The sequence below is a fragment of the Chlamydotis macqueenii genome, chromosome 1, assembly GCF_036417535.1.
Source record: "Chlamydotis macqueenii isolate bChlMac1 chromosome 1, bChlMac1.mat, whole genome shotgun sequence".
Classification (NCBI taxonomy): Eukaryota; Metazoa; Chordata; class Aves; order Otidiformes; family Otididae; genus Chlamydotis; species Chlamydotis macqueenii.
In genome coordinates, this window is record NC_141556.1 from 191803475 (window position 1) to 191829935 (window position 26461).

The window sequence follows — 26461 nt, forward strand, 5'->3', positions numbered from 1 at the left end:
AAATTTATCTTAAATTTATTTTAGGCATAGCAGTGTTGAAATGGGACTCGGTTTTCAACACTCCTCACTTGAAAGAAAATTGTACGTACAAGAACTACATAAACAAAGTACATTTTCAAAGAAGGTTTCCAAAATTAAGCATGGAAAAAGCAGAATCTTTGGAATATCTAAGACACTTGATAGAAATTCTTGGGCAACTTCCATTTGTATTGTTTAACCGATTTGATAAATGTATACTTCTTACTTCATGTGAGTTTCATGAAGTGACACACTTTAATATTTAGCCTTCTTTTGACTTACATAGAAGCAAGGCACACAAAGAAAAATAACTTTTGCAAGCCTGGGGCTATGAAGACTTGTATGTTTAATCCAACTACATCAAGCAAACTAACAACTCTCCCTACAGACCTTGTATCACTTAATCCTGGTACCACCACTGCTACAAACACTGGCACTGGATTGTGCCTTTGTGATCCTTCAGTAGAGGATAGTACTGCAACACCAAACACTAATGCTTATTAATATTCTGTGACCAAGTGTAGGTAACTACTTGTAAAGACTACAAATGATATTTAATGTTAATGGATTGGGTAGGATCCTTCTCATCTAAATCTGAACTAGTTGTATAGGCAATACAGTTTAGTTACAGTCCTTCATTACAATGTTTAATCATGAATTATAGTGATTAGCTTAGGGGAAACAAATTTCACCTATCCTATCCGAATTTTGCATTTCATTTTTGTCCCCAGTTACTTTATGAGTGGTATATACTAATGATCAATTAGACATGGTGATACAGTATTTGTTGATAATAATGAAAACATCAGGAGAAAAAGTGCATCCTTTCTCTTTCTCTTGTTTTATGTGTTTCGTTCCCACACCCATAAGAATTTCAATTATACGTATGACTCACACATATCTTTATAGCTCCATCCCTACCGACATTCCAGAATGCTATCTGATTTCCAAAAGATTTTCTCTATCACTATCCCTTCTTTCTTCTAATTTGTCCAACCATTTTTTTTTCTAATCAATTACCATTTCTACAGCATGCTCCACAAGCCCTTAGGCTTTCCTGCATTTTTTTAGTGATCACAGTCACATGTACTGGTATGAGACTTTTAGGGAGAAGAGCAGGTCAAAGTGCAATGTACCACAAAGGGAAAGATCATTGTTCTCTGTCTCCATTTGATGTAAATCACCAATCTACTCCTTCTTAATCAAAGAGACAGTCCAATCAGCTATAAATTTAGAAATATGACCGAGTAGTTACAAAGTCAACAGAGAAACCCATTCTCACAGAAATGAAAGAGAAAATAGCAAGAACGATCTATTACATGTTCTTTAAAAAAAAAAAAATCAAACTTTTTTTCCTCTCCTGAATCATTTATCTTCTTGACTTCTTTGGCAGGTCCACCCACTCACTTTCACTCAAATTTGTTTCCTTAGATCTATGTTATCCAGCAGGAAGGGATTTTACATTCTTATTCCACAGAAACTTCAATCAGGTGGGTGGAAGTTCTCCAAAGAGAAATACAAATATTTTTGAGCTCGTGCCACTAAATTTCTGTCACAAGCAACACTAAGCCATAAGGCAATTTTTTTTTAGCTTATTATTTACCTACATTATATTTTCAGGAATAATCATTCTTTTACTGTTTAAATGCTTTTCACTTAATTACACTTTTGTACTAGAACCTTGCATAAAGCTATTGTTTCCTGCTCAAAATAGAATTTATCCAGTCAGAGTTCTTATAGTCACAAACTCTTTACTCACCCAGTACAGACATTAAAATTATTCATCAGCATTGCATTTTGGTGAGTACTTACACGTAAATCTTGACAAGCCAGAATGTTATCAAGCCATTTGTAAAGATATCCATCAGGGGAAAGACCAACATTATCAAATACAGGTCCACAGCAGAGCACAGCTGACATGGCCTAAAAACACAAGGAACTTCAGTTACAGAAAAAAGAAACATGAATTAACCTTTCAGACCAATTTGTCTCAGATCCAGGTTAACAAGACTGCCACTTGCTTTTATTTTTGAGGGAACTATGGTGAAAATGGTAACAGCTGATTTTGCTAGAATTCATTAATTATGTTGCCATAGGTGTTACTCGATTCAAGATAATGCTCAGTTTAAGCATTTTGGAAAGAATACTATAGCCCCATTCTTCAAGATACATTTTGTCATTCATTTGTCTTTGCAAATCAAGCTACAAAACCAATAAAAATACATAGATGTTTCAAAAGTATCTTTCTGTAGAAAGTAAAATTGTTCTACACCAAATTATGTAGCTTATATAAGTACATAAGCTATTATTTTCCCAGCTTACTTATGTGGGGGAGTTGCAACTGGTTTTGCTGCAAAAGTACTTTATTATTATTGAGCATGTATGTAGGCAAGTGTGGGAGACAGTCCTGAGATGTGCATGTGATATTGAATTGGTACTATATTTAATTTCAGAGCCTAATATTCTCTCACTGAATCTGATAACCTGTTAATGAACAGCTGAATAAAATTTTAAAATGCATTCTGGTTTTCAAAATAATCAGCCTTGAAAAGTATACAGGTTTACACCAAGTACCTCGGTTCAAATTTCCGTGAAATGAAATAAAATAAACCCTACAGTTACTTGTATTTTGACTGGAAAATTGCTATTACTGATATTGACAGTGAAACTCTAATACCTTTAATGCACAATACTGGTATCTTGTAATTTGATGATTTCTATCACTGTAACGGTCCAACGGTGTGAACATAATACTGAAAGGTCCTGCCCACTGGCTGAATAAGATGAACAGGTGATGCCTCAGGCTCTGCTGAGGGAAGAGAAATCTCCTGTGGTGAACTAAGTGAACAGAAATAGTTGTGATTCGTTAATGTCAAATTCACATCCATGTGGTAGAGATAATAACATGAATTTCAAATTTCTACAAAAAGGGAGTTTTTCTTAAATGTTCAGCATACACTTACTCCAAAGTATCTAAGCTCCTTTTAAAAAATCTACTGTCGTGAATAAGATGCTTCTTATTTCTAAGAATCTTCAGTTCTGAATTAATGTGTATTTATACAAACATGTACATCTGACTTTAGAAACAGCATGCAAGAAACTAATTATAGAATCAGGCTTTTCACTGTCTCTTGCATTCCTTTAATGGTAAATACTTACTTGTTTTTTCCAGTCCTTTAAAGGCAATAACATATGTAATATTCTAATACAGTAATAGGTAGGAACAAGAAATAAAAGAAACTTGATGCCTGTTTGTTTATGACAAAGATGTGATATATTTTCTGAACAGCTAAATTACCAGAGCAAATTAAAAATATCAATGCATTCTTAACCATGTAAGAAAACAACAGTTTTAATTCTCCAAAGCAAAACATGATGGTAGAGGCGGTACTACATTTATTAAAGACACTGGCAAACTGCTACTGGAATTATTTTTAATCTAGAAACTGCTAGAAACCAACAAAGTCTAACTAGACAATACTAATGCAAATCAATATGAACAGTGGCTAAAGATGATAGATGTTGACTTAATAAACATTTGTTTGCTAGGAGTTAAATGTTATGGCTGCCTTAGTTATTGATATATATTAAAGCTGTCATGTTAGTAGAAAATACATCTCTTTATAGAATTACATACTGAATTACTGAAATGCAGGATTTATTATTGCATTCTCTAAAACCATGACTGTTTGATGGTGTAAAATTCATACAACACGCAGTCCTTTGTCACATGCCTTGCAAAATGTGAGAACAAATGCAAAGAAGAAGGCCTGTGCAGATACTCCTAGCAATTCTGTATTGTTAATGAGCTTCATTCAGAAAAGGAATAAAGAAAAGAAAATCTGTATTTTGTTTGTTAACAGCAGCTAAGAACTTGATACCACTCAGTTCAAAGGGAATTTTTTACTGTCTTAAATGAGAATAGCAAGGATGCAATTTTTTCCTTATCTTGTTCAACTATTATAATAGTTTTTATATAATAGTTTATAATACTTTTTATGTATCTTTCAGCTGAAAGCAACTATATGACTTTGACAACTAGAAACTTATATGAAAACATTTGTTCATTATTTATTCCCTTACTGTACTCTTTTGAATTCTTCCTATTGGTTGCTACCAATGTTGCTATGTCCTGTCATAAATGACCTGGAGACAGCAGGTCTACACAGACTGAGTAACCTTCAGACTTTGTCTTCCAGTAATTACATGGACTTTAAAGCAGATTGTTTTTTGTTGTTTTTTTTTTCCTAGTGGAATTACATTACATTTCTGAAGTGTTCTTGCAATATATAAAAAGCGTGAAATCAATTGGTGAAATCTTTGCCATAAAACTGGAGTCCGGTAACATGGGACACAGTCTCAACACCTCAGGCAAGTTTTTCACTACATTTAATACTGTGTATTTTCTGCACCTACCTATATTTTTCAAGGCCTGTCTGAGTTTATGAACAGTCTAGCAATAAAGTCAAAGGGAAGTAAATAAGGCCTTCTGTCAAAGAAATCTGGAACCCCTAGAGGTCACAGACAATTTCTTTGCTGGGCCTTTAAAGAGATGATTCTTATATGTGAATATTACAAGCTTCAACAAGCTTTACTGTTCTTTTATTTGACTCTTAATACACTTCTGAACACATTTTTGCCCACATTCCCCTTTACATCCATTATATGAGAATTCACAAGCAGTGAAAAAAGCACAGAAAAAAAAATTACTTTTCCAATACATACATTAAATGCAATCCCATAGTATGTTGAGATAATTTAACACCATACCTGGAACACACTGAATCAAGTTGGCAATCATTGCACTGAAATGTGCTCTCATATCCTTAAGGATTTCAACTTCTTTATCATTTTCAGCCTCCAGCAGCATGCGAGTCAGATCAACATACTCTAAGAACAAGGCTCCAAGGGCTAACGTATCTCTTTCTAAGGCTCCATTTGTACTGCCGTAAGGGAAAGTCGTACGTTAATACAGAGTAACAGTGTAGTTACACCACAGCTTTCTGAAGAAATGCTTAAAAATCTTTCCATATGTGATAAGATTCCACAATTCTTCAAAGAACATACCGACATAAACTCAGTGTTGTAAACATATTTATGATGAATGATAGTCCTACCTGTCACTTATTACACCGGCATCAGCAAGTAGTTCAAAAATTCGCAGCAATTGCAGTCTTAATAGATCTCTGCGTTCTCGACGTTTCTTGTTCTTGGAATTTAAAAAAAAAAAAATCGTTTTTCATATGCATAGTTGCATATATTAAAAACTAGTAACTTCAGAAATGTCAGCACAGTAGTGAGATTTAAGAATTCTAGCTCAAGCATTTTCTTCATGAAGGAACTTGACTGCTTTTGGATACTTAATCATAACAGCGTGCTTATACATCAACACATAACTAAATATGATCAAATTTTTGGTTTTGTAACTATTCTTGAACAAACTGTTAACATCACCCTTAGTCCTCACTGAAAATGTAGCAATGAAATAATGAAACACTGGATAAAAAATAATTGCTATTCAAGGTTCCCGTGCCAAAAAACATGCTGTCTTCAGTTAGCAGGGATATTCATGTTAGCTTAACATCATCTAGTTTGGGTGCTGGAAGCATTGCGAAGTGCAGAACAGATATCCAGACCCTAGGAAAATATTTTAGTGATTAGCCATCCTTGAACTTGGAAGTGCCCATATTCAAGTTAGCTCCCAGCAGACGCTGCTGTAGTATGCTCTTGGATGTGTTGACTGCAGTGGTTGTACGGACAGTTAACACACTCCTCCCACGGAACAGGGCTGCACTGTTGTTAACCAGTTCATTTTATCTCATTGTCTTCTAGAAAGCTGTCCTTTCTGTCTTCTGTCTTGCCTTGAAAGATGCGAATCCAATAAGGCCTGTTCTTTGCTGAAGGGCTAAATTGACTTGTTTCTTTGTATCCTGCATTTCCACTAAGCAAAAATGTGAGAAGGTCAAAAAGTTGCTATTGCACTTAAAGAAATTTGCTGCCAGAACAAGAAAAGCTCAGAGAAAGCTCAGATTTTCCTCTTCAGAACACAAGAATGGCAATACTGAGTCAGATCAAAGGCTTATCTCCTCTAGTATTCTGGCTCTGCCGATAGCAGATGTGTGGGAGAAGAAAATGATACTTTTCCTGGTATTCTGACCCAGAGATGGCAGTCTGCAGCATCCTAGCCAAAGGCTTCATTAAAATCATTATGCCATTTGATTTGCCCATTCAGAGCCCTATTTTTCTCCCTTTACACCTTAAAGGTTCCAGGAAGCACATGTAGGGAAAAAAACCAGTTTTATTTTAACACAGTATTTAACAGGCACAGTTGCCCCCTGCAATAGTGTCAGAGGCGATCTGGCAGGCTCTCTGCCAGTGCCACATGGCGGATCTTGTGTAATGTCCACTTTAGTTTATCCCTGCTGTACTTGGCCGTGCTGGTAATTTTCTTTCTAGTCACAGCATATGTTGGTTCAAGGACGTTATTTCTGACGTGTTGGACATCTGCCTGCTGACATGGAGGCCTGCCATGTTCTCTTCAGCTACACGACCCATGCAGTCACTCCTGGGTTTACTGGTGGTGCTGGTTGCAGGAAGGTGGCCCAGTTCTTCATATCAGGAGCAATACAGGAATTAACATTGCAGTCTCTTGTTCTCATATTCCTCTGTTGACATTTTCATGTGCTAAATTTGCTCTTACAGCACACTGTAAACCTCTGCATTCTCGTGATACCTCTCCTGAGGGTAGGCTGGAGATGTATGTCTCCAGAAAAGGCCTTTCAACTCTAAGTTGTCTCCAGTGGTGCAGTGGCAAGTAGCTGCACTAATGTGTATTAATGCATTTCTGCTCAGTATTAAAACAAGTGACCTTCAGATCAAGGGATGGAAGGCACACAAATGAGTCGACGGATGAAGCAACACAGAGTGGAAATGGCAGTGGATGTTTGCCAGACACAGAATTATTAAGAATTATCCACATAAAACTTAACATGAACAAAGCATCCGCCAAGTGAATTATTTTTTGTTTATTTCCATATTGTGCATAGCTGAGAGCCTCTGTCCACCTATTAACAACGTAACTTCTTCCTGACCACCATTCTCTGCGTGGCTTCTGCATCAAAGACCATGACTTGGCAGATAGGGACAGCACACCAAGTCACCATGACAATACCTTATTGAAACTGCTGCGGAGGACAGAGTAGTGAACACACAGTTTGAAATTGCTTGAAAACCAGGTAAATAAGCCTGGGTAGAGGACAGTATTAATGCAACAACATCACTTTCTGTACGCAGCTGTGCAGACTTTGCAGCAGAGCTGCACGGACATAATGGCTGTGTCTACACCGGTAAATGGAGACAGGGACTGCTCGTAGCCGTAAAGTCAAGTAGCACAGGCTGCCTCATATTCACACTGCTCCAGAAGACCTCAAGAAGGCTCTCTATGTCCATGTTGAATAGCAGGACTCATGCAATGCTTCTCTGGCCCAAGGCATTGTCACTGCCTGTTTTCTTATCGCAAAGCGCCCGCTGTAACCTGAGGGCTGAGCTGCAGCCACAGCAGGGGTTTTGCAACTCGGCCCGTGGACTGCTGCACACAGGGAGGTAGGGGATGAGGGGAAGCAGAGCAGAGCAAAAGCAGCTGGGGTAGTTTGGAGGACTGTGTTTGGTGGTGTGGTGCCTTCTGGGGCTTGCTCCTGAGAAGTAAGCTACCTCCAGAGCCATCTCAGGTTTCTGTCTTGGAGCCAGCTGGAATGGTCCAAAACTGAGCCAGGGAGGGAAAATTGAGCAGAACAGGCAACTGAAGCTCTCCCCATGGCTTTCCCGTTTAGCCACACAGACACATCCTGTGACTAAACTGCTTACTGAGGCTACAGAGTCTATCACCAGAGGTTTTTAAGAACAGTTTAGGTAACATCTGTCAGGAATGACACAAGATTAGTTTATCCTCCCTGGGACAGATTGGATGACCTGTTGGGATCCCTTCTAGCACTACTTTCTATGCCTACCCTGCAAATAAAAAGCACATTTCAACACTGCTGCAAAACGTGCTTGTAACCCAGCTGTGTCCCTAGGTATTTTTTCCAGCTATGAAGAGCAGATTTCCAATATATCTGAGTTCCATATGAGGAGGTTCCATATTTGATTGGAAACTTTTCCTCAGAATGGATTTCTATATTGTACATTTTGTATCACTGATAGAATTTAAATTAAAGTAGGTTTTAATGGAATTATTTTAAGTTATGTTCTTATGAACAATTAATAAAATACTTGTTGTACACAGAGCTTAACTTGTTACTTAGTACAAAAGAATATCTTTGTACTTCAAAGAGACAGAATTAGTACTTTTAAATTAATTTTGCAGTTTGAACAAACTAGTACATTTAATTTCTGCAACTAACCTCTGGTCTTCTTTCTAAGGCTTCTTTCATTAGTGGGTGAAGTTCTTCTACTAATTCCCTAAATTAAAAAAAAATAAATCTTTGTAAACACAATCTAGTCTCCTCTGAAATGCATAAATATTTTATTTAATGCATAAAAACAACTGTCTAAAGTGCAAATAAAAATTTGAGTATATTTAAATTACAACAAAAATAATGCATTGGGATTAGAGGCAAATAATTGAGAATATAAGTGGGGAAGTACCTGAAAACAAGGGAATTTGTTCTTCCAAATCCTAATACAAGTGATTCTGTTATTTCTATGCTTTCAAGTCTCATCAAAGGCACTAGCTGCTTTAGTAAGACTCCAACAGATGGAGTTCCAATAGCCTAAAATATATTAAGGAATTATTGACATTTAATAGTCAGGATTATCAATATTAAGTAAATACATTTTTTTTTTTTACAAAATAACATTGTTCAAGAATCAATATGTATCTTAAAAATGTGCTGAAATGATTTTACTATTATGGATATCAATATACTGGTCTAACTGGATGTCCACTACATCACAATCATCTCAGTAAGGCCTAACAAATAAATACATCTGGGAAATCTCTTTGCTTTCATTAAGATTATTGTCATTTGTTGTTTTATTAAAATAGTCCAGTAATTGCATTTGTGGAGCTACTGTTCCTCTCAGACTGCTACTACTTGAAAATGTTATATTTCATATAATATTCCTTCATGTCCAACAAGCATATTATATCTATTCAGAAATCTGCCTTATTGATTATTAATGTTATAAATTTACAAATTGCAGTGCTCAACAGGGAAAGAAAGAGGATGACAAACTAAAGTTAACTTCAACATGTATGTCCAGAACTTCTATATTTTGAAAATATATCACTCAGAATGAGAAAAAAAAAAAGGTAGCATTTTGAAAATGCAATGGCTTTTGCCAAATATTTATTGACACATCATGTTGATACAGATTACATAGATGTTTTAATTGGTGAGTATGTGCCTTAAGCAGTTTGCATATATAAATATTCCCCTAACTGAAATACTTTCATCAGGATATGATTTTGCATGCAGATGCAGTTTAAAACTCTCCTAAATGAATAATTTGCTTGAAACAGGACACATCACCTTATTATCGTAGTTCACGGTTCCATCAGGAGTGGTAGCCATGATCTCTGGTGTTGAAGCACGCAAGTGTCCTGGGCTCATAATACTGGGCTTTGCTACTCCAAAACAGAGAATAAGATAGTTTCTCCACAAAGTAACATAGTTGTCTCCACTGCCTGCTGTACTTGTTTTCTTTGCATTAACAGGAATACTAGAATTAAAAACAAATTAAAATTATTAAAATCATTTCCCAGTCTTAATTACACAGTATTTTAAAATATTTTTAAAGGGCATAAAACATGCTGTGTATCCACCAGCCACAATTCAACATGACAGGATACATGGCCAAAAATCAATGAAGTTGCAATTATGAGACTCAAAACTGAATGTCTGGGTAGTGCCTTGCAGGACTTACGGACTGATACTGAAATATGAGACTAAAAAAAGCTTGTACTAAAATCACACAACCCACAGAAATGAAAGTTAAATGCAGACTGCCACTTACTTTGGATCCACAAGAGGCATTATCAGCTGTAGCCTCGTGAAAGCGTATGGCCAAGCATAGCTGAGAGCTGTAGGACAATGTTTTGGTAAATTCTCCTGCCTAAGAAAACTGAAGAGGCAGAGAACCCACGGGTCTTTGACAGACTGTGCAAATATCCAGACATGGGAAGGACTTTTCACATCATAATGGCTATTTACTAGGACAGCGTTCCACTCCACCAGCCACTGCAAATCCACACTGTGTGTTAATGGGATTGTTGTCTACAGACAGAAAAGACGAAAAATCACAGTGACAGTCATTTATTCCCTGCCATGTCCCCCCTCAGTTCTTGTCTTTATCTTCCGGCTCCATGGCCACCTTCTGTTGGATTTTTTAGACCAACACTTTTATGCTTCCCATCTCATTGCCCTTCCACTCAAGAAGAGCTTTTTACAAATGCTGATAAGAGCTACCTCATTATTTCCCCTCTGGTTCTTCCTTAAAGCTCCTATTTACGGTGACAGGCACAATAACTTGCCCTTAAACTCTTCAATACCTGATGATTATTCTGACCAATATAATCTCATTGTTACTTTCTATTCTCCTTGCTGCCTGTGCCCATTCACTGTCTCTTGTGTGACGCTGCAGTCCGTAATAGGTATAGACTGTCCGTATGTTCATTGTCTGAACAGCCGGACAAAGCCTTAGCCCATTATTAAGACTCCTACATGCTATGACAATATGATAAATACTGATGCTATTAATAAATATTCTTTAGAATTCATCAGGACATTTGAATATGTGTGCAGGGAATTAAGAGGCTGAAGCAGGCACTTAAGCAGTTTTAATCCACTTTAAATCCTGCTACTTTCAGTGGCATTTAGGGTTCTCATATCAACAAACCATTTCTCTACTGTAAGTTAAATTTTGTCTTAAGAAAACAACTTGGTGGAATGAAAACTTGAAACACATGTATTTTGGCAACCTTATCATTCACTTATCAGACCTCAAATAGGATGTAAGAGTTGCCTGCATCCTGCATCCACTGTTACAAAAGTAATCACTAAATCACCACTCCCTGCTGTACTTGTCAGAAAGCAGGTACACAGGCACATTTGCTTTGCTATATTATTAATGCATAGAATTAAAGCACAAAATCCAAACCTTCGTCTATAGAAACTGCAACACCCACACCCAGGTGTTGTTATTTCAGCTTAATTTCCTAATTCCTGGGTTACAGAGTCAGAATGTCTTGCTTGCCCAGTTTCTGTTCCCTGAACTTTCCTGTTTTCAGTTGCAAATGGCCTGACTTCACCACCAGTTCGATGTCCCCCTCCTGCCCTAGGAAAGGGCACTCATGTGGCAGTTGCTTTAAACTTAATTGGCTGAAAAGTGCCCCAAACTGATAGTTTCTGCTCTCTGGACAAGGGCACTAAGATATTAAGCAAAACAAGTTGCCTTATCTATCAGTTATTCTGCTGGTACTTTTTAATTCAAAATGTTTACTGCATCTCTCCTTCCTTTGGTGGCATGTTAGACACTTCAGGCCCATGAAAGACTGAAAGCAGAGATTCACCCCAGCTGTGAATTATACCACAGCAGAGGCTTCAGTCTGCCGGCAGGACCACTTCTGTGCATGCAGGGAAGCTAAAGCTTATTCCCTTTTGGAAAAAAGCGATAGCAGTGAGTGACTCCCAAGTGCCTCAAGCATTAGGTGCTGCTGGCAATAAGACTTTCTCAATGGTTCTTTTGGATACAGGTCACAAGTCCAGAATCTAGGTAATTTTGATTATATTTTTTTTTCTTCCTGTATGCAGGATCCTCTATATCCATAGTATGATCATTTTAATGGAACAGAATGTCTGGGACATTGTGGAACCTTGGAGCTCTTGGGTAAATGGCTGGAGCCTTAAAGCTGTATGATTTCTTTGATTTCCAGAAGTTTTATTTTTAGTATTTCATGTCTGATATTTGTTATGGCTATGTAAACACTAGCAGTAACAGTAAAATAGTACTTACTGAATCTGAAACAGCCACATGAATAAAACTTTCAAGAATAGAAGAACTCAGTTGATCCATGACATCAATCATCGGCCTGTCATCATCCTGCATAACACAGAGAACACAAGTTAACTGCTCTCCTGACCAAATTATTTCATTTTTCCACTACATGAAATAGAATAATCTAAAAATTGTGACACAAATCTAAAATGGCTAAAAAAATTCATTTTCAGTGATGGGTGCATTTTGTCTTTTTCATACTGATCTCAGAACCAAGTCCAGGCTGTGGTTTGAAATGTAGTTAATTTGTGGCTATAGCTCACTGCTTACCGAACAAAAGCACATATCAGAAATCCCAAATGACTTTGGATAGCTGGTATCAAAAGACTGAAAAATTAGCTTACTGTTTACTAAAGCATTCCTTTGCCATGAACACACATATTTGTGTTCTTAGGAATTTAGATGGCTCACTGAGCTGTGACTGCCAACACACAACATGACTCCCCATATTTCTATATCCATAAAAAAGATTTAGAGGTCTTTACTATACAAGGAAAATGTATGTGAATAATCTTAAATGTGTCTTATGCTGTGTTTTTTTACAAAATGGTATGCTACAGGAATGAGTTTCATTCCCAATATAAATTTATAATCCTGACAATACAAAAATGATCCATGCACTAAAAAAAGGTTTTACAGTGTCTTTCACATTCACATGATGCTAAGAGAAAATCGCAAGTTGCTGTACATGTTTCCCTTCAAATTCTTGCACAGGGCACAGGTTATTAATGTTATGTTGTTGAGTACACACAAAGGTTTGCAGTGTTAAGGCAAACAGAAACAGTAAGCTCAAACCAAATGCTTTTTTATAAACTTAATGCGTACCTGCTACACCGAACCAACCATGTTAAAAGCAACTGTAATAGTTTTGAGCTTTATCTTTGGAAAATTGTAATTCAGTGTTTCAGAAAAGGAAAATCATACCTCTGCTTGGCCAAGGGCCATGAATAAAGCACGGATCTCTCTGAGGATTAGAACAGCGAGTTTACGTGTAGCAACCTGGAAACTACACAGCAGAACCAGCGCAAATCCTTCAACTGCGTGTAGTACATTAGAGTAGGGGCTTCTTTCAGACTGTATCCTGTGGCTGGATCCATTTGGTATCAACTGTAGAACAGTGCAAGGGGGGAAAATGGAGTGATGCTGTTTGAAAATCAGGTTTCCAAGAAATATTCTATTTAACAAGGACATATAAAGAAACAAAATGCAGAGGCCATGTGAATGCTGAAGTAGGAGACTGGCAGCATTCCCTCAAACAACAAAGTTTTGTTGCTGTAAGTTACCTTGTTCCACAAAACTAAAATATGAGCAGAGCCCTTTGGCCAAACCCCTCCCTCTAGTTTGCAATTCAAATACCTACTTTGTTCTACCCTCCACTAAAAAAAATGAATGGGTAGGTTAGACTACAAAGACTTCACACTTTTTCTACTCCAGATAGCAGGTCCTTGGGTGGTGCTTTGATCCTATGGCAGGGAACACCTTATCCTGGTAGGTGGCCTCTAGAACCCCAGCCCATCAGTAAAGTGTAACAATACTTACTGAAAAATATGTGAGACTTTCTGTTTCCTACATTTTTTGTAATACTATTATTACCTATGAATTATTGGTCCTCTGTGATATAATGCAGATGTCATGCTTGCCCAAAGGAAAAAACTTCCAATGTAACAGAGTTAGGAGATAAGAAGCCTGAAAACCATCTCTCACACTGAAATTATCTCTGGGACAGTGCAGACGGGAGGAGCATGAACAAAGCTGTTCAGTTCCCAGGAATGTTTGAAACACATGGAGACAGTAGGCTGTAGAAACAATTGAGTTCTCTGATGTTTTTGAATCAACCAAATGAACTGGCTATGGGAAGGGAAGATCCACATCTCCCTTTTCAGCATTCCCACTAGCACTATCAATCAGTTTCAGCCCTGGGAAAACGTCCTTCTGCCACATCTACATACACATAGTTAATTTTATGTGCTTTTGTTGATGTGCATATTTCAATTTGACATGCATTCTCTTATGTTGCTCAACAAGAATAACATCTGCTGTGTTACACAAGGACATAGCTGTCCTCAAAAGACAGCTGAACTAATTACCTTAAAAATCTTACATAGTAAATTCTTCTCAGGTGAGTAAATACAAAATATGTAAACCACAGCAATACCAAGGAACATAATTTCTGTCTTTAATTAGTAGAAATGTTAGGACATAGATTTCTTGATTTCATACCTCTGCAGATCTGTTTTTTGCCTGTTCAGAAGCTTTTCCTGGAGTGTGTATTACAAGCTTCCACTGTGTAAGCAACTGTAGCAGCAACTTCAATGAAGTATCAAGAAGGGTATGATGCATATCATTCACTTCACGTAGCAGAAAATTAGTAAAACCAAAGAGAACATCCTCCCGCCAGTCAACAAAGTCAACAAGCAGACCCTGAAGAGAATTCTGTGCGATGTGTCGAAGTTCATCATCCATATGGATAGACAGCCTGTAAGTAAAAGTAAATGTCAGGTAATAAAAATCTAAGGAGTGTTTATTGTGGTAAGGAGCATATGTTTATTGGTAACTTAACACTGATGGAAAATTTCCAATGACAAAGAAAATTTCAGTTATGTTATCAGGGTTTCATTATTACTGACCACAATTAACATCCTTAACCTGTTTTTATACTGTAATTCTTGCTACAACATATTCATGGATTCAAAAGAAGTTTTTGTTCCACTCCTAAAGGATAGTGTGTTTAAACATTTGGCAACCTTCCTGTGTCCCTGAACTAAGTATACTTTTGATTTACTCACTTACAAAATAACTTCTATTTAGTTATGATAACAAAAGACTTACAGGTTAATACATAATTTATGTATTTATTTGTTTACTTTCAATATAGAAATAAAAGAATCACAACACCTCAGCTGCCTAACAGTTAAATTAAATCTTTAACCAAGAAGCAAATCCCAATTTTTGAAAGCAAATCTTCAAAAGAAATAAAAACAAGCATTTGAATTAAAAAAACTCCTTTATGTTTTAAACAACTTAGGATAGGGAAATGGGAAAAACAACCTCAAGAATTTCCATACTTTTAAAAACACATCAGACATCCCCAAAGTCCTTCTGAAAGATGGCACAATTGTAGATCCCATTTTCAGATTTTATTTCCCTCTGTATTTGCATCATGCTGAAGTTCTTTTCAACATAATAATTCTATATACTTTTTTACACAAAAATTATGGAACCATTTCTGTGTTGGTAGCTTGGCAGAATAAAGTAAATTCAGATAACTGTGCTCTCCAATTTTTGGTTCATTGCCTTTCTGATGTATTTTGTTTTTATTACCCATGAGACTGCAATTTTCTGTAGTGTGTCAGAACTAATTTTCAAGGTATTTTATCTACATTTAATCTACGTAGTTGAAAATGGGGATGCATTATAAAGAAATGACCGGAAAGCTAGGGAAAAAAAAGAAAACCAGCCAAATGGACCCGAACCAAGTTCCATTCAGTTGGAAGTGTATGATGAGATGCGGCTCATAACAAATTTGATTCATTATAGCTGCCTAATTGGGAGGCAGGGGACATTTCAGTTAAGTCAAAGGAAAGTGACTGCCATGAAACCTCACCCCTGGTGAACATGACTCCAAAAATAACTGTTATGCTTTAATAACCATGTGACTTTCTATATAAATTTGGAAACACGGTGTTTTGTTGTGCTAAGAAAGGACCATTTTTGTCTCCTCTCTGAAATGTCAAAACCAGAAAAACAAGCAAAACCCCTGAGACTATGATTAAGTCATCCATGAAATGACTTCCACAATGACACAAAGCAATAATGGAAAAGAGGATACAAAAGACGCACATCTCTAAGGCCATCTTACTGTGCCACGGCATTATCAAATGAGATGAAATTCAAACTGAGCATCAGAATGCATCTGTGTATTACTATTGTATGACAGGCAGCTTGAGGAAGCAAGTAAATGTTAGTTTGTTTGTTTGCACTTGAGTCAGTTAAATTTAAGACCTACTTGGGAATTTTTAATGAATGGTTTCAGTGGGCAGTGAAAGGGCAAAGGGCACAGTATGTACTTGACATCTGCTTTATGGATTATAATTTGAATACAGCTGTCCTGGAAGAAAGTCTAGCTGCTGAGTTACACACTCCTTCTGGAAAAAGCCAAAAGACACATCTGTCGCAAAGATGAAAAATTCAAACCAATTGTGAATAAAAGAACCCATTAACCCAAAGATGTTATTTTATCTTCAGTGAAAAGAAAATATTTAACAGCTTTCCATCCCAACAACACAGCCCCACACAAATCCCTGGGAGGACAGCTTCCTTGGTTCTTTTCAGAAACAGAGAGGAGTTGAAACCTCACCTCTTCAAAGTTTTTTTATCCTTGTATTGATTTTAGTCTCTGACTCAGAAAAGACACAATATTGTAATGTAGTGTTCTCTAGAACAGCAAAGACTTACCTCCCGGGAGCACTTTTGCATAATTGGGAGAAGTAGTCAATCCGGACCAAAATAAACATGGCATAGTACAGAGAACGTAGAAGCAGCTCTGGTGCTGGAGTAGACTGGAGACTTAGACTAAAATTAGGGCAGGTACTAATTCCTTAAACAGTTTGTTACTTTCTTAAGTTGTATTTTTGTAGACTTTTCAGTCCGTGCTGTCCCAGACTAAATAGACCTAATCCTTTCAACCCACCAATCTTTCTTTCTCTTGCTCTTTAATCAGTCTCTTCTTCAACTGCAATACACTAGCTTGGATGTTGTTCTCCAAATCAGGCATGCTTGATACTGATCAGACCAGAAGAACTTTTTCAAAAATTTTTTAGACTTATTTCTATTTACATATGTGAATAAGGTTCACCTTTTCATAGGAATATCACTATTTTTTCTGTGTTCAGTTTGTGATCCTGCTCTCCTATGCTGAGACCCTATCCAGTTATTTCAACACCATGCTATACATCTCCTGAACCATGAACCATCTGTTAACTGCTTTCCAACCTATTATGCATCCACTTACTTCTACATTGTGTTTCCCTTGCTTATAGTTGATAATTTGATTTAATGTCTCAAAGATGCTGTAGCATGAGCATATGTAGGAAATGAGAACAGCTTCCCAAAGGTCTCCTTTTTGGGGAAAGGCTGAGCATGTAATTGCTTCCAAAATTGCTCCAGAGGCGCTGTCCTCAGCTCCTCTTGATGCCTCACTTCTTCTCACAGTCAGAGTCAGATAACCCAGCAGCCCTACTGCTTGCATTGTCTCAGTATGGAAATTACTCAAGAAATGCTTACAAACTGACTCTGGTTAAAGAATCACAACTGACCTTTATTCTTTCTGATAATAGAATAAATATAGACCAGTGGTTATATTGACAGTTGTGAGACTTAAAGAGGGAAGCACCAATTAATGAAAAAATCCATACTACACTCCAAACTTTCTTAAAAGCAGTGATAGGTCTGACACAGATCGTCCTCTGTGATTGAAGACCTGTGACCAGAATGGATATGTGCTTTCTACCAGCTCAGTTAAGACCATTACTAAGGATAGAAAGCTGGTGAAAATATTAGATTAAAGGAAAATATAGAATTTTAAACTTCTCGTAAGTAGAATTGATGTTAGTATTTAAAACAGTATTTGTATAATTTTTAATGTAATCATTTAAAACAACCCACAAGTGATTTACAGCAGAGGATGTAAACACAAGGAAATCAAGCTGGCATTGCACCACAGCACACCTACCCTTGGCTGCAATTTTGGCTTGTTTGGGTGCCTGCACTCCTTATTGCTAGCAAAATTGTTAAGCCTTTTTAGCACATCACTGGGAGCTGGGTGTTCATAGAGCAGAAAAAACTGCTTTTGCATGTAGCTGTCTGACTCCCACACTTGCCATTCCTCACAGACATTTCAAAAGCAAGAACAGAGTGGCAAGCATTGCTTTGTCACAGTTACCTGAGAGCAATATGCTGCAAGGGCCTTGTGGCTCGATTTACCACCATAATCCACTTACTTAAATAACACATGATGGAATCTTTGACTTGGATGCTAGATCTGAAATGTAACAGACTTTTCTGTACTGAGCAGTACCTGTTTTCATAAATATTTGCAGTAAGTCACTGACTTGATGTCCTGAAACCTAAACTGGTTTAGCAGTCATGTGTTGCAGACTACTTTCTTCAGTGAAGTCTACCTACATAAATTCAATGGAACCCAAGTGGAGAGGATATGAGATTTAAACTTATCCTTTTCTTTATTTTCTGTCCCATAGTAAAAAAAAAAAATAATTAAAATAATTATTATCAATTTTAAAAGTACTTAGAAAGATATCACATCTCACACATTCTGTTTTATCAAACAGACATGTGGGAATTATAAATCAAAACTAAACAGGTTATCTCCATGTTATCTCCATGTTTTTCCACTACAAGAAAAGATGTTCTCTCCTGTTAATTAGAATGCTGTGATAGTTAAAAAAAGGTAATGAATGGTGAATAAAATGAAGAATAGTGAATATAATGTAATCTACATATTGATGGAAAAGAGTTCTGGATTACTTATCTACCCCTTTATAAAATTAGGAGCCTATAATATAAACACAATGCCTGTAAAAAGATGCTAGGACTTCTATGTCTTATCCATTAATATCAGATTACTTCTTATAAGCATATGATTTTGTCTAAGAAAGAGTTATGCATTCTGTGGCTCAGTTTTTCATTCTGTTCCCCTTGAGCAGTCATTTAATACTTGAACAGCTTACCTTGCCAGCAAGTCGATCAACTCAAGTTTTGACATACCATCGGGAAGCAATCGAGGAATAGCAGCAACACATGTTCTGAACAGATCAATTTTTGGTTTTCTTTCACCGCTGAAAAATTAAATGAGAATTTTTACTAAGCTTAACAAGTAACTGTGTTAAATGATCCATCTACAGTTTTTCAGAAAAGGGCTGGATCTAACAGAGTGTCAGAAGCCTAATAAGAACATCAGGACAGAAAGCTGGACCCTAAAAATGAAATAAGAAGGAAGCATGAATAAATGTTTCCATTGGTTTTGACATTTTTCATGCATCATATCTATACACTACTTGAAAAATCTCAATTATTACTGACTCATTTTTTTTTCTCTATGAGAGAAACTGGCAGAAATATCAAGATGGAATTATAATCTAAGAGGGTTCCTCCATCAAGATCAGCATTTGCAGGATGGAAGCTTCAGATGAGGCAATGAGGAAAAAGCTGGGGTGTTCGCCATCACAGTTCAGCTATATTACAACAGTTGTATAAAACAAATAGCAGATATGTAAGAAGCTCAAATAAGAAGACTGAAGATCAAGACAGTTGCTCTCAATAGGGCACAGATCTCTGGAAATCGCACACCACACTTTATCACACGGAAAAAGAAGCATAAGTTAGAGGTATGGCCAGAGAGTTCCTTGCTTGAGACAGCACCACTTTAGCAATCATTATCAGCTAAAACACATTTTAGTAGCCTCAAGGCTGCTCTGATCTATGGAATGGCTCAACTGTTCCCTAACAGCCTGGGAAAGTGGTTGAGTCTGAAGTTCAGCATGAACCAAAAACTCGGTTGGGAGTTTTTAAGTCTTCTAAAAGTAGCTCAAATTTCCGCTGCTGATTATTTTTACAACAGATGCAGTTGTTTTCTGACTTGTTTCCAGTATTTTTTTCTAAGAATGCAGATTAAAGAAGTCCTTCACACAGATCCCAAAATGTAGGGTTTTTTTATTTGCTCATTTTTAACTCAATGATGTATTTGATGAATGAGTATAGAAGAAATAACCAAAGCATAACAGCATTTCAAATTGTACAGTCTATCGCACAATACTACTAATTATTAGCCTGTAATATGCTTTGGAGGAATCAAAAGAGCAAGGTCCTATTTAGGGATCCTACTATAAACATGAAGAGAAAGACTGTTCCTGCTTTAACATGCTTCCGATTGAACTACAAAAGAATGTGGGAAAAAGAGAGACACCAAGAAGCATTGTAAGCTACTTAACACCACACTGAAATTCAGTGACAAAACAGAAAATGAACCTAGCTCACTCCAATGCTCTGCTTGCTACATTGCTCTGCCTCTCCACCCAACAGAGGACATTGCATTTGGATACCTTACTTTGCGTTCAGTCACAGAGAAAGTCTGAATGTAATACCATCTCGCAAGCCTAAAATAAGATTTATAGAGTAACACTGCGCAGTCACTGAATAATGGGTACAGAAAAGGCATAAACTGACACTAGGCTTACTTAACTTAAAGATTAAACAGAGTTTTAAAACGAATATAATTATTTTCTTAACATCCTACATACTTATCAGCTTGGATATGCATTACATGAATAAAATAATATGATTACACGATTTTAATCTACTGACTTAAATTGTACAATGAGGGGAAACTCTTTCCACAATGAATTGTCTCTATCTCATTGTACCTGTATCCTACCACATAGAACTTGAGAGAAGGTGTCAGCAATTTACTTGAAACAGAGTAAAATACAACATCTTATCTGAGAACTTGGTTATAAACTTTGAACTATTATTGCTAATGCAAATAATAGCTGCATTAATAACTACTACTATTATACTTTTACTGTTGTAAATAGTAAAGTGCTATCGGTAATTTTATCTGCAGGCAAGCCAATGAGTCTTCCTTGGATTGAAGTGGAAAGTGAGCTTTGCAGAGTTTCCTTATTATCAGTCCCCAGCAAGAGTAAACAGTTTGCAAATTTAAGATGGAGGCAGGTAAAATAATAGACAGAGAGGAAACTGCTATGAAAGCAAATGAGTAATTATTTATAAATACAGAATCTGTGGGTGTTCTGTGGCTTCTCAGCTGCTCAGAAGACTAGCAGGAGAAGATTCAAATCTGAGGCTCAAGTTCCCAACTTAGCCAGCAAGCACAGCATGCGAAGTGTCTGGCAATGGGGGCCTCACAGGGCTCTGCAGTCATCTCTAGCTGATTCAGGATCCAACAGGATGAGCTCTGGATGAACACACTGACAGCTGTCCTCACCTGGAAGCATGTGTTTGCATACCAGCAGTATCCGATTTTAGTTAGGTATTGTCGGCAAAAATCTCTGAAGTACTTGCCAGAACAGGTTGGTATGTTAGAAAAATGGATGCCCTATTCTGACTAGATGTTGGAAAGTAATTATAACCAGCATTGAAATTCATATCCCAGTGGAGGATGCAAATGACACTCCTTAGTCAGGATTTCAGTAAGACTCTTCAGAGTGGCACTTACTGCTTCAACAATAAATGCTTAAAGGATAGGTCATTAAATACAGAAGCATGTCTAATACTGCCAAAGACAATTCCAGAATCTATATACTTTTAAATGTTATGACTATTCATTGCCTAGCTACCTCCCCCTGAGTCTTATTTTATTTGTTATTAAAAATATCATTATGATATTCAGTTTATACAGTAACATTAACTACATGTAAACATGACAAAAGACATAACTTTAATATATAGATAAATGTAGTGTTGTATTTATGTATTAAAACTCATAAGAACTCAAAACAAATATGTAACTATAGTGAAGCATGAAGTTCTGTGAATAAAATGATAAGTAATTACATTAAACCAATATATTGGCTTTTCCAGTTATCATGCACAATGCAGTTTTTAAAAGGGACATTTTAAACAGTGACAGTAACAGCTAATGATGTTTTTCATGAGTTCACATTATTTTAGATCGACTGATAATCAAGCATCTCAGATATTTTCTCCTTTGGAAGAACAACTAAAAATGTGTTCTAATGTGTTTTTCCTTTCAAGTGTATAGATCAAGTTACAGCTCATCCTCATATGAAGTACAACACAAAAATACAGTAACTTACACATCTAGATGCTCCAACCTTAAAATCTTTGTCTCTGACAAAAGTTACTACCAAACCATAAGACTTTCTGAAATTTAAAACTCTTTTAAGTCTATTTGTTAACTGCTTTTAAAAATAAACAACACTTTAGTGAAGCTGACAAGCCACAGAAAGGACATTTATAGCTAAGGTTAAGCATGCTTCTTATCTAAGTGTTCGAGGTGTTACTATGCAACTAAATTTTGGGAATAAAATGTGAATTTCAAAACTCACTTTCTCTCTCGCAAAAGCCTGGATATCCAAAATGGTTATGAAAACTGGCTGTGAGTACTGAGCAGTGTACTGGGTAGTATTATAAGCAAAATACAAAATATTATCAGATAGTAATACTGGCATTGAATATAAATAAAGTAAGACAAAGCTAAAGACACAAAGAGCTTACAATCTCATTACACAGTCACAGTAACAAACAAGGGCAGAGGAATGACATTAAAATGTAATTATATCAGCCGTAAAAGGTAGTTAAATTTGGCCAGTCATTGCAGTTTATCTACCACTCATGGTATTTTTAGCAAGTTGTCTTCTTTTTTTTGACAGTATATGAAAAAAACAATCTTAAAGAGACCAATGTCCTTTTCATTACACCTCAAAACTTTTTTTTTTTCCAGGGGTTGTTTCTCTTCTAGCATAATTACCACGTCCACTCCTCTAACAGGGAAGATATGCAAAGTTTCCTTACAGCTGGGATCTCCATGCTCTGCATGTTTCAAATGATGTCTGCGCCTCTAAACTGTACTAGATGTCCACCTCACTAGAACTTTCTCTAGGAAACTTCCCTCATTAATAATTGTGGATGACAGTGTAAAATGCTGCTGTTCAACACTGCTTGAGAAGTACTAGTTTGATTCTGTTCCAGTGGGATGCTTCTTAAATCCAAGACTCTTATCACAAAATGACTTGGGTTTTAAATTGAGACTCGATTTTGATTACAGGCATGAATAGTAATGGGAATTTTGAAAGATTATTAGTCATAGGAATTTACAGAATTTGTTGCATTCATTTTGAAGTGCAGTGATGCAAAAATACCCTGAAAATACCCTGAAACAGTGTTCTGAGCACAGGCTGACACGTTTTCCACTCTGGGCTTTCAACGTCTCCCGTCTAAACATTCATAGGATTCACACATGATTTTGGGTACATCAAGAGCACCAGTTCAGTTCCAAACACTACAACATGCAAAGAAGTACAATCAACTTGTCATAAACACGTTTTGAAAGTATACAATAACTAAGCTAAGTGTTCCTGTCTATTGTTGTTTCTCTGATGACTCATGATAGACAGAAATAGAGAAAAAGTTCTGAAATTACATCTCAATGTTTTATGGGATTTACTGTTCTTTAGCACTCACGTAATCATGTCTTCAGGTTCTTTGTTAAGCATCTGTATGTTAGTTAGCATCATGCACCGCCCCACCTCCTTGTCAAGATGTCGGAGTATGTTGTCCACAGCTTTTCTTACTTGAGAATAATATAATGACATACCTGCAATAATAGGCATTTTTATATAATTTGGGATATTTATAGATACATATATTTTTAAAAAGAAAGCTGCTTACTCATGCTGTACTGCATGAATTACGAAAAGTGTTTTCCTCATGAGATAGCACGTTCCACTAGTAATGATATCCTTATTCTGAGACAGAGTATGTGGCCCTCTCCCAAAAGAATGCTATCATATGTAAAAATAGCCCAAGTGATACATATACACATACTTTTTTTTTTTTTTCTGGAGAAAAATTTTAAGAATATCTAGTCAAAATATGTCCCTACATAGTCAAGTGAAGCTGCACAGTCTGCCAAGTTATACAACGTATTTTCTGACTTTTCATGACAGAAGTAAAAACTCTGATCCAGTAGCAAGGTATAAAAACTACAGGCAAAGAAAAGAAAGGAATCTGAATGAGCAATCCTGAAACTCATTTGCTACAGAAATTAATCTCATGACATTTTACGTGAAAATCAGTATTAGACATACGTCGTTATAGCAGCTGATGGACATCAAATACTTCAAAATAAAACTTGAAATAACTATTTTCCTATATTCATCAATGGAAAAAATCTAATTTTTCTTAATTAAATTTTGTGTGTTAACACCAAACAATATATTTTTAATAATCTATTTTCAAGTCAATTCTTTTCCTATTTGATAATGACAATGTAAGCTTAGAATTTCAAAATGTCAATTTTCAGATCTGATATGATCAAAAGTTCAATGGCAGAGTAGAAGGCAAATAAAATGCAGGAATTACCTAGCTTAATCTTAGATGTTATACATGGAAACTAGAATTCTGTATCAGAAAATAGAGAAGAAATTGCTAATAAAATATAAGAATTCAATAGTGCAAACATTTATTATCAAATGTACGAGGAGTAACCAAAATGAACTGAATTAGTGACAGCACTAAACACTATGTCTCTGTTGTACATTTCAACAGCGGTGTATCTTATATTGCTTATTTTCTTGATATTACTATAATGAACCAGCAACAGTACAACACAGGTTTTTGTCACTGGTGCAGAAATATGTAGACTTTGTTTCATTCACGTAACTTTGGGGACTTAATGAACTGCTAAGGTGAGTAGCCAAATTTTATTTTTTGCCAGCAAAGACAGGCACCTTCACGGCATGATACAGAAGCTCTTTTCCTACAGCACAGGATTCTCTCTCTACATTGACTATGAAGGAAGCCCAAGGCAACAATGCTTTTAACTTAGGCGCTTCACTTCATCTTTATTTTACATTTAAAAGTTTCTGCCATCTTGAAAGTTTTACTTTGTGTGAGATACTGCAAATAAAATGAGGATATCAAAGGAATCTTTACTGATTTTCAAAGCTGGTACATTTTCTGACCACAGTCCCTATTTCTAGTAAGATGACTATCCATGAATAAACACAGCTGTTCAGCACTGAAAGAACCTAAATCTTAGCTATCTATGTACCCCCACCAGAACAGAGGGTTGCTACCACTTGTTAGCACCATTGAGGACTTTCTGTGAAAGTAATTAAAAAAACAAATATTTTTCAAACTCAACCATATATTTCATTAGAATGCCAATTAAGTAAATGTTTACAATAAATACTTAACAATAGGAAATTATTCTGCTCAGGTACCAAAGAGTTTATCACGTTCATTCTCATCCAAGTTTCTGTATTGTCCATTCTCTTACTCACCTATCATTTTAGCTTCCTCCTCTGTAAGAGTTTTGCTCAAATACGTTTTCTTCACTCTGAGAGTATTTCCAGAGGGAAGGACAGCTCCAGTCACTGGCATTGGAGGTTCACCATCTTTCTGCTGCAAGCTATCAGCAATTACCAAGAAAGCTCTCAGACCAATATTCATTCTCTGTAAAGTTCAGAAGGTGAATGAGTATCATAATCAAATAATCACGTTCTACTAATATTCTTCAATCACTTTGAAATTTTGAGTATGCACTTGCCAGCATTCTTTTCTATATCTCTGCTACATTGACTAGTCTGATATATTTTACATAAGGTGCCCATGAAATAAATTGTGAATTGATACCTGCACTATGAGCAGTGCTCTCCTCTCTCAAAACTTTATTTCTAAGTATTTTAATTAGTACATTATCTGTGTATCTTCAGGAAAAAAACATGTGGATTTGACCTTGAGTTCAGTAATACATCTTAATCGGTTCTTCAGTTGAACGCAAATGTCCTACGTAGCCATTATGAAAAAAAGCTCAATAACTATCTCAAAAGGCCATAGTGTGACCATACTGTGTGAAAAGTCTGAAATGATGCTCAACACTGAAACCCCAATGTGAAAACACCACCAGGAAGATGATGCTAAGTGATCTGAAGGTCTTCAGGGGATTCACCAGAGGAAAACTTGCAGGCTTCACATTGCAATACCGGAATGTTTCAATTTCCCAGGAACGTATTCCAAAAACTCAGAGTCTGTCCTACTTAGAATCTCCCAGAGGTGCATTTGCGTAGATTATGGGCAATTTTTTTAGAATGCTAGAGTTTATGTACTTCAAAAAGTAGCCTTATCATTTCAATGTTTTCGGACTTACACTATTGTTGAGAAACAGTAAAATTTCACATGTTGATTCCTCAAGAAGCTAAGGACTATGTCCACTCCCTATATGCTCAAATTCCTGCAATGCTAACGACACAATGTCCTTTGCAGGACCCTCCTCAGTGAATACTGCAGGTGACTGACCCAGAATGTGGTGGGGTCCACCTGCTCAAGAATTCTGTTCCATTTTTCTTTACTCTGCTGAAGAAAGATGAGCTATGCTCAAAGTAAAACTTGCCATTCACTTCTGCTGCTTTTGGCAGTAAAAAGTTTAATCTACTTTTCCAAATATCTTTTTGTATCAAATACACTTTTTGTAAGGTTACTCATTTTATTTTAACATCTTAGTGAACAGATACGACTGTTTAATACTGCAAGATTAATATGGACATATTTTATGAGATGATAACAAATGATTTTAATTTTCATGTATTTATTCTTACTTTTCAAATGAATA

At 36.3% G+C, this 26461-nt stretch overlaps 1 protein-coding gene across 2 annotated transcripts in view; it reads right to left on the reverse strand.

Moving 5' to 3' along the window:
* Positions 1-26461, reverse strand: part of FRY (FRY microtubule binding protein) — a 170033-nt gene that overhangs the window by 72344 nt on the left and 71228 nt on the right. For both annotated transcript variants that reach the window (XM_086772000.1, XM_086771999.1), the window contains exons 15-28: positions 25134-25305; positions 23311-23443; positions 18819-18926; positions 14293-14548; positions 12997-13179; positions 12031-12117; positions 10033-10292; positions 9549-9738; positions 8662-8786; positions 8418-8475; positions 5136-5227; positions 4789-4961; positions 2696-2856; positions 1831-1941 (exon numbers count right to left, since the gene is read on the reverse strand). In XM_086772000.1, coding sequence (XP_086628126.1) covers positions 1831-1941; positions 2696-2856; positions 4789-4961; positions 5136-5227; positions 8418-8475; positions 8662-8786; positions 9549-9738; positions 10033-10292; positions 12031-12117; positions 12997-13179; positions 14293-14548; positions 18819-18926; positions 23311-23443; positions 25134-25305 — 2109 coding nt within the window. The remainder of the gene's footprint in view (positions 1-1830; positions 1942-2695; positions 2857-4788; positions 4962-5135; positions 5228-8417; positions 8476-8661; positions 8787-9548; positions 9739-10032; positions 10293-12030; positions 12118-12996; positions 13180-14292; positions 14549-18818; positions 18927-23310; positions 23444-25133; positions 25306-26461) is intronic.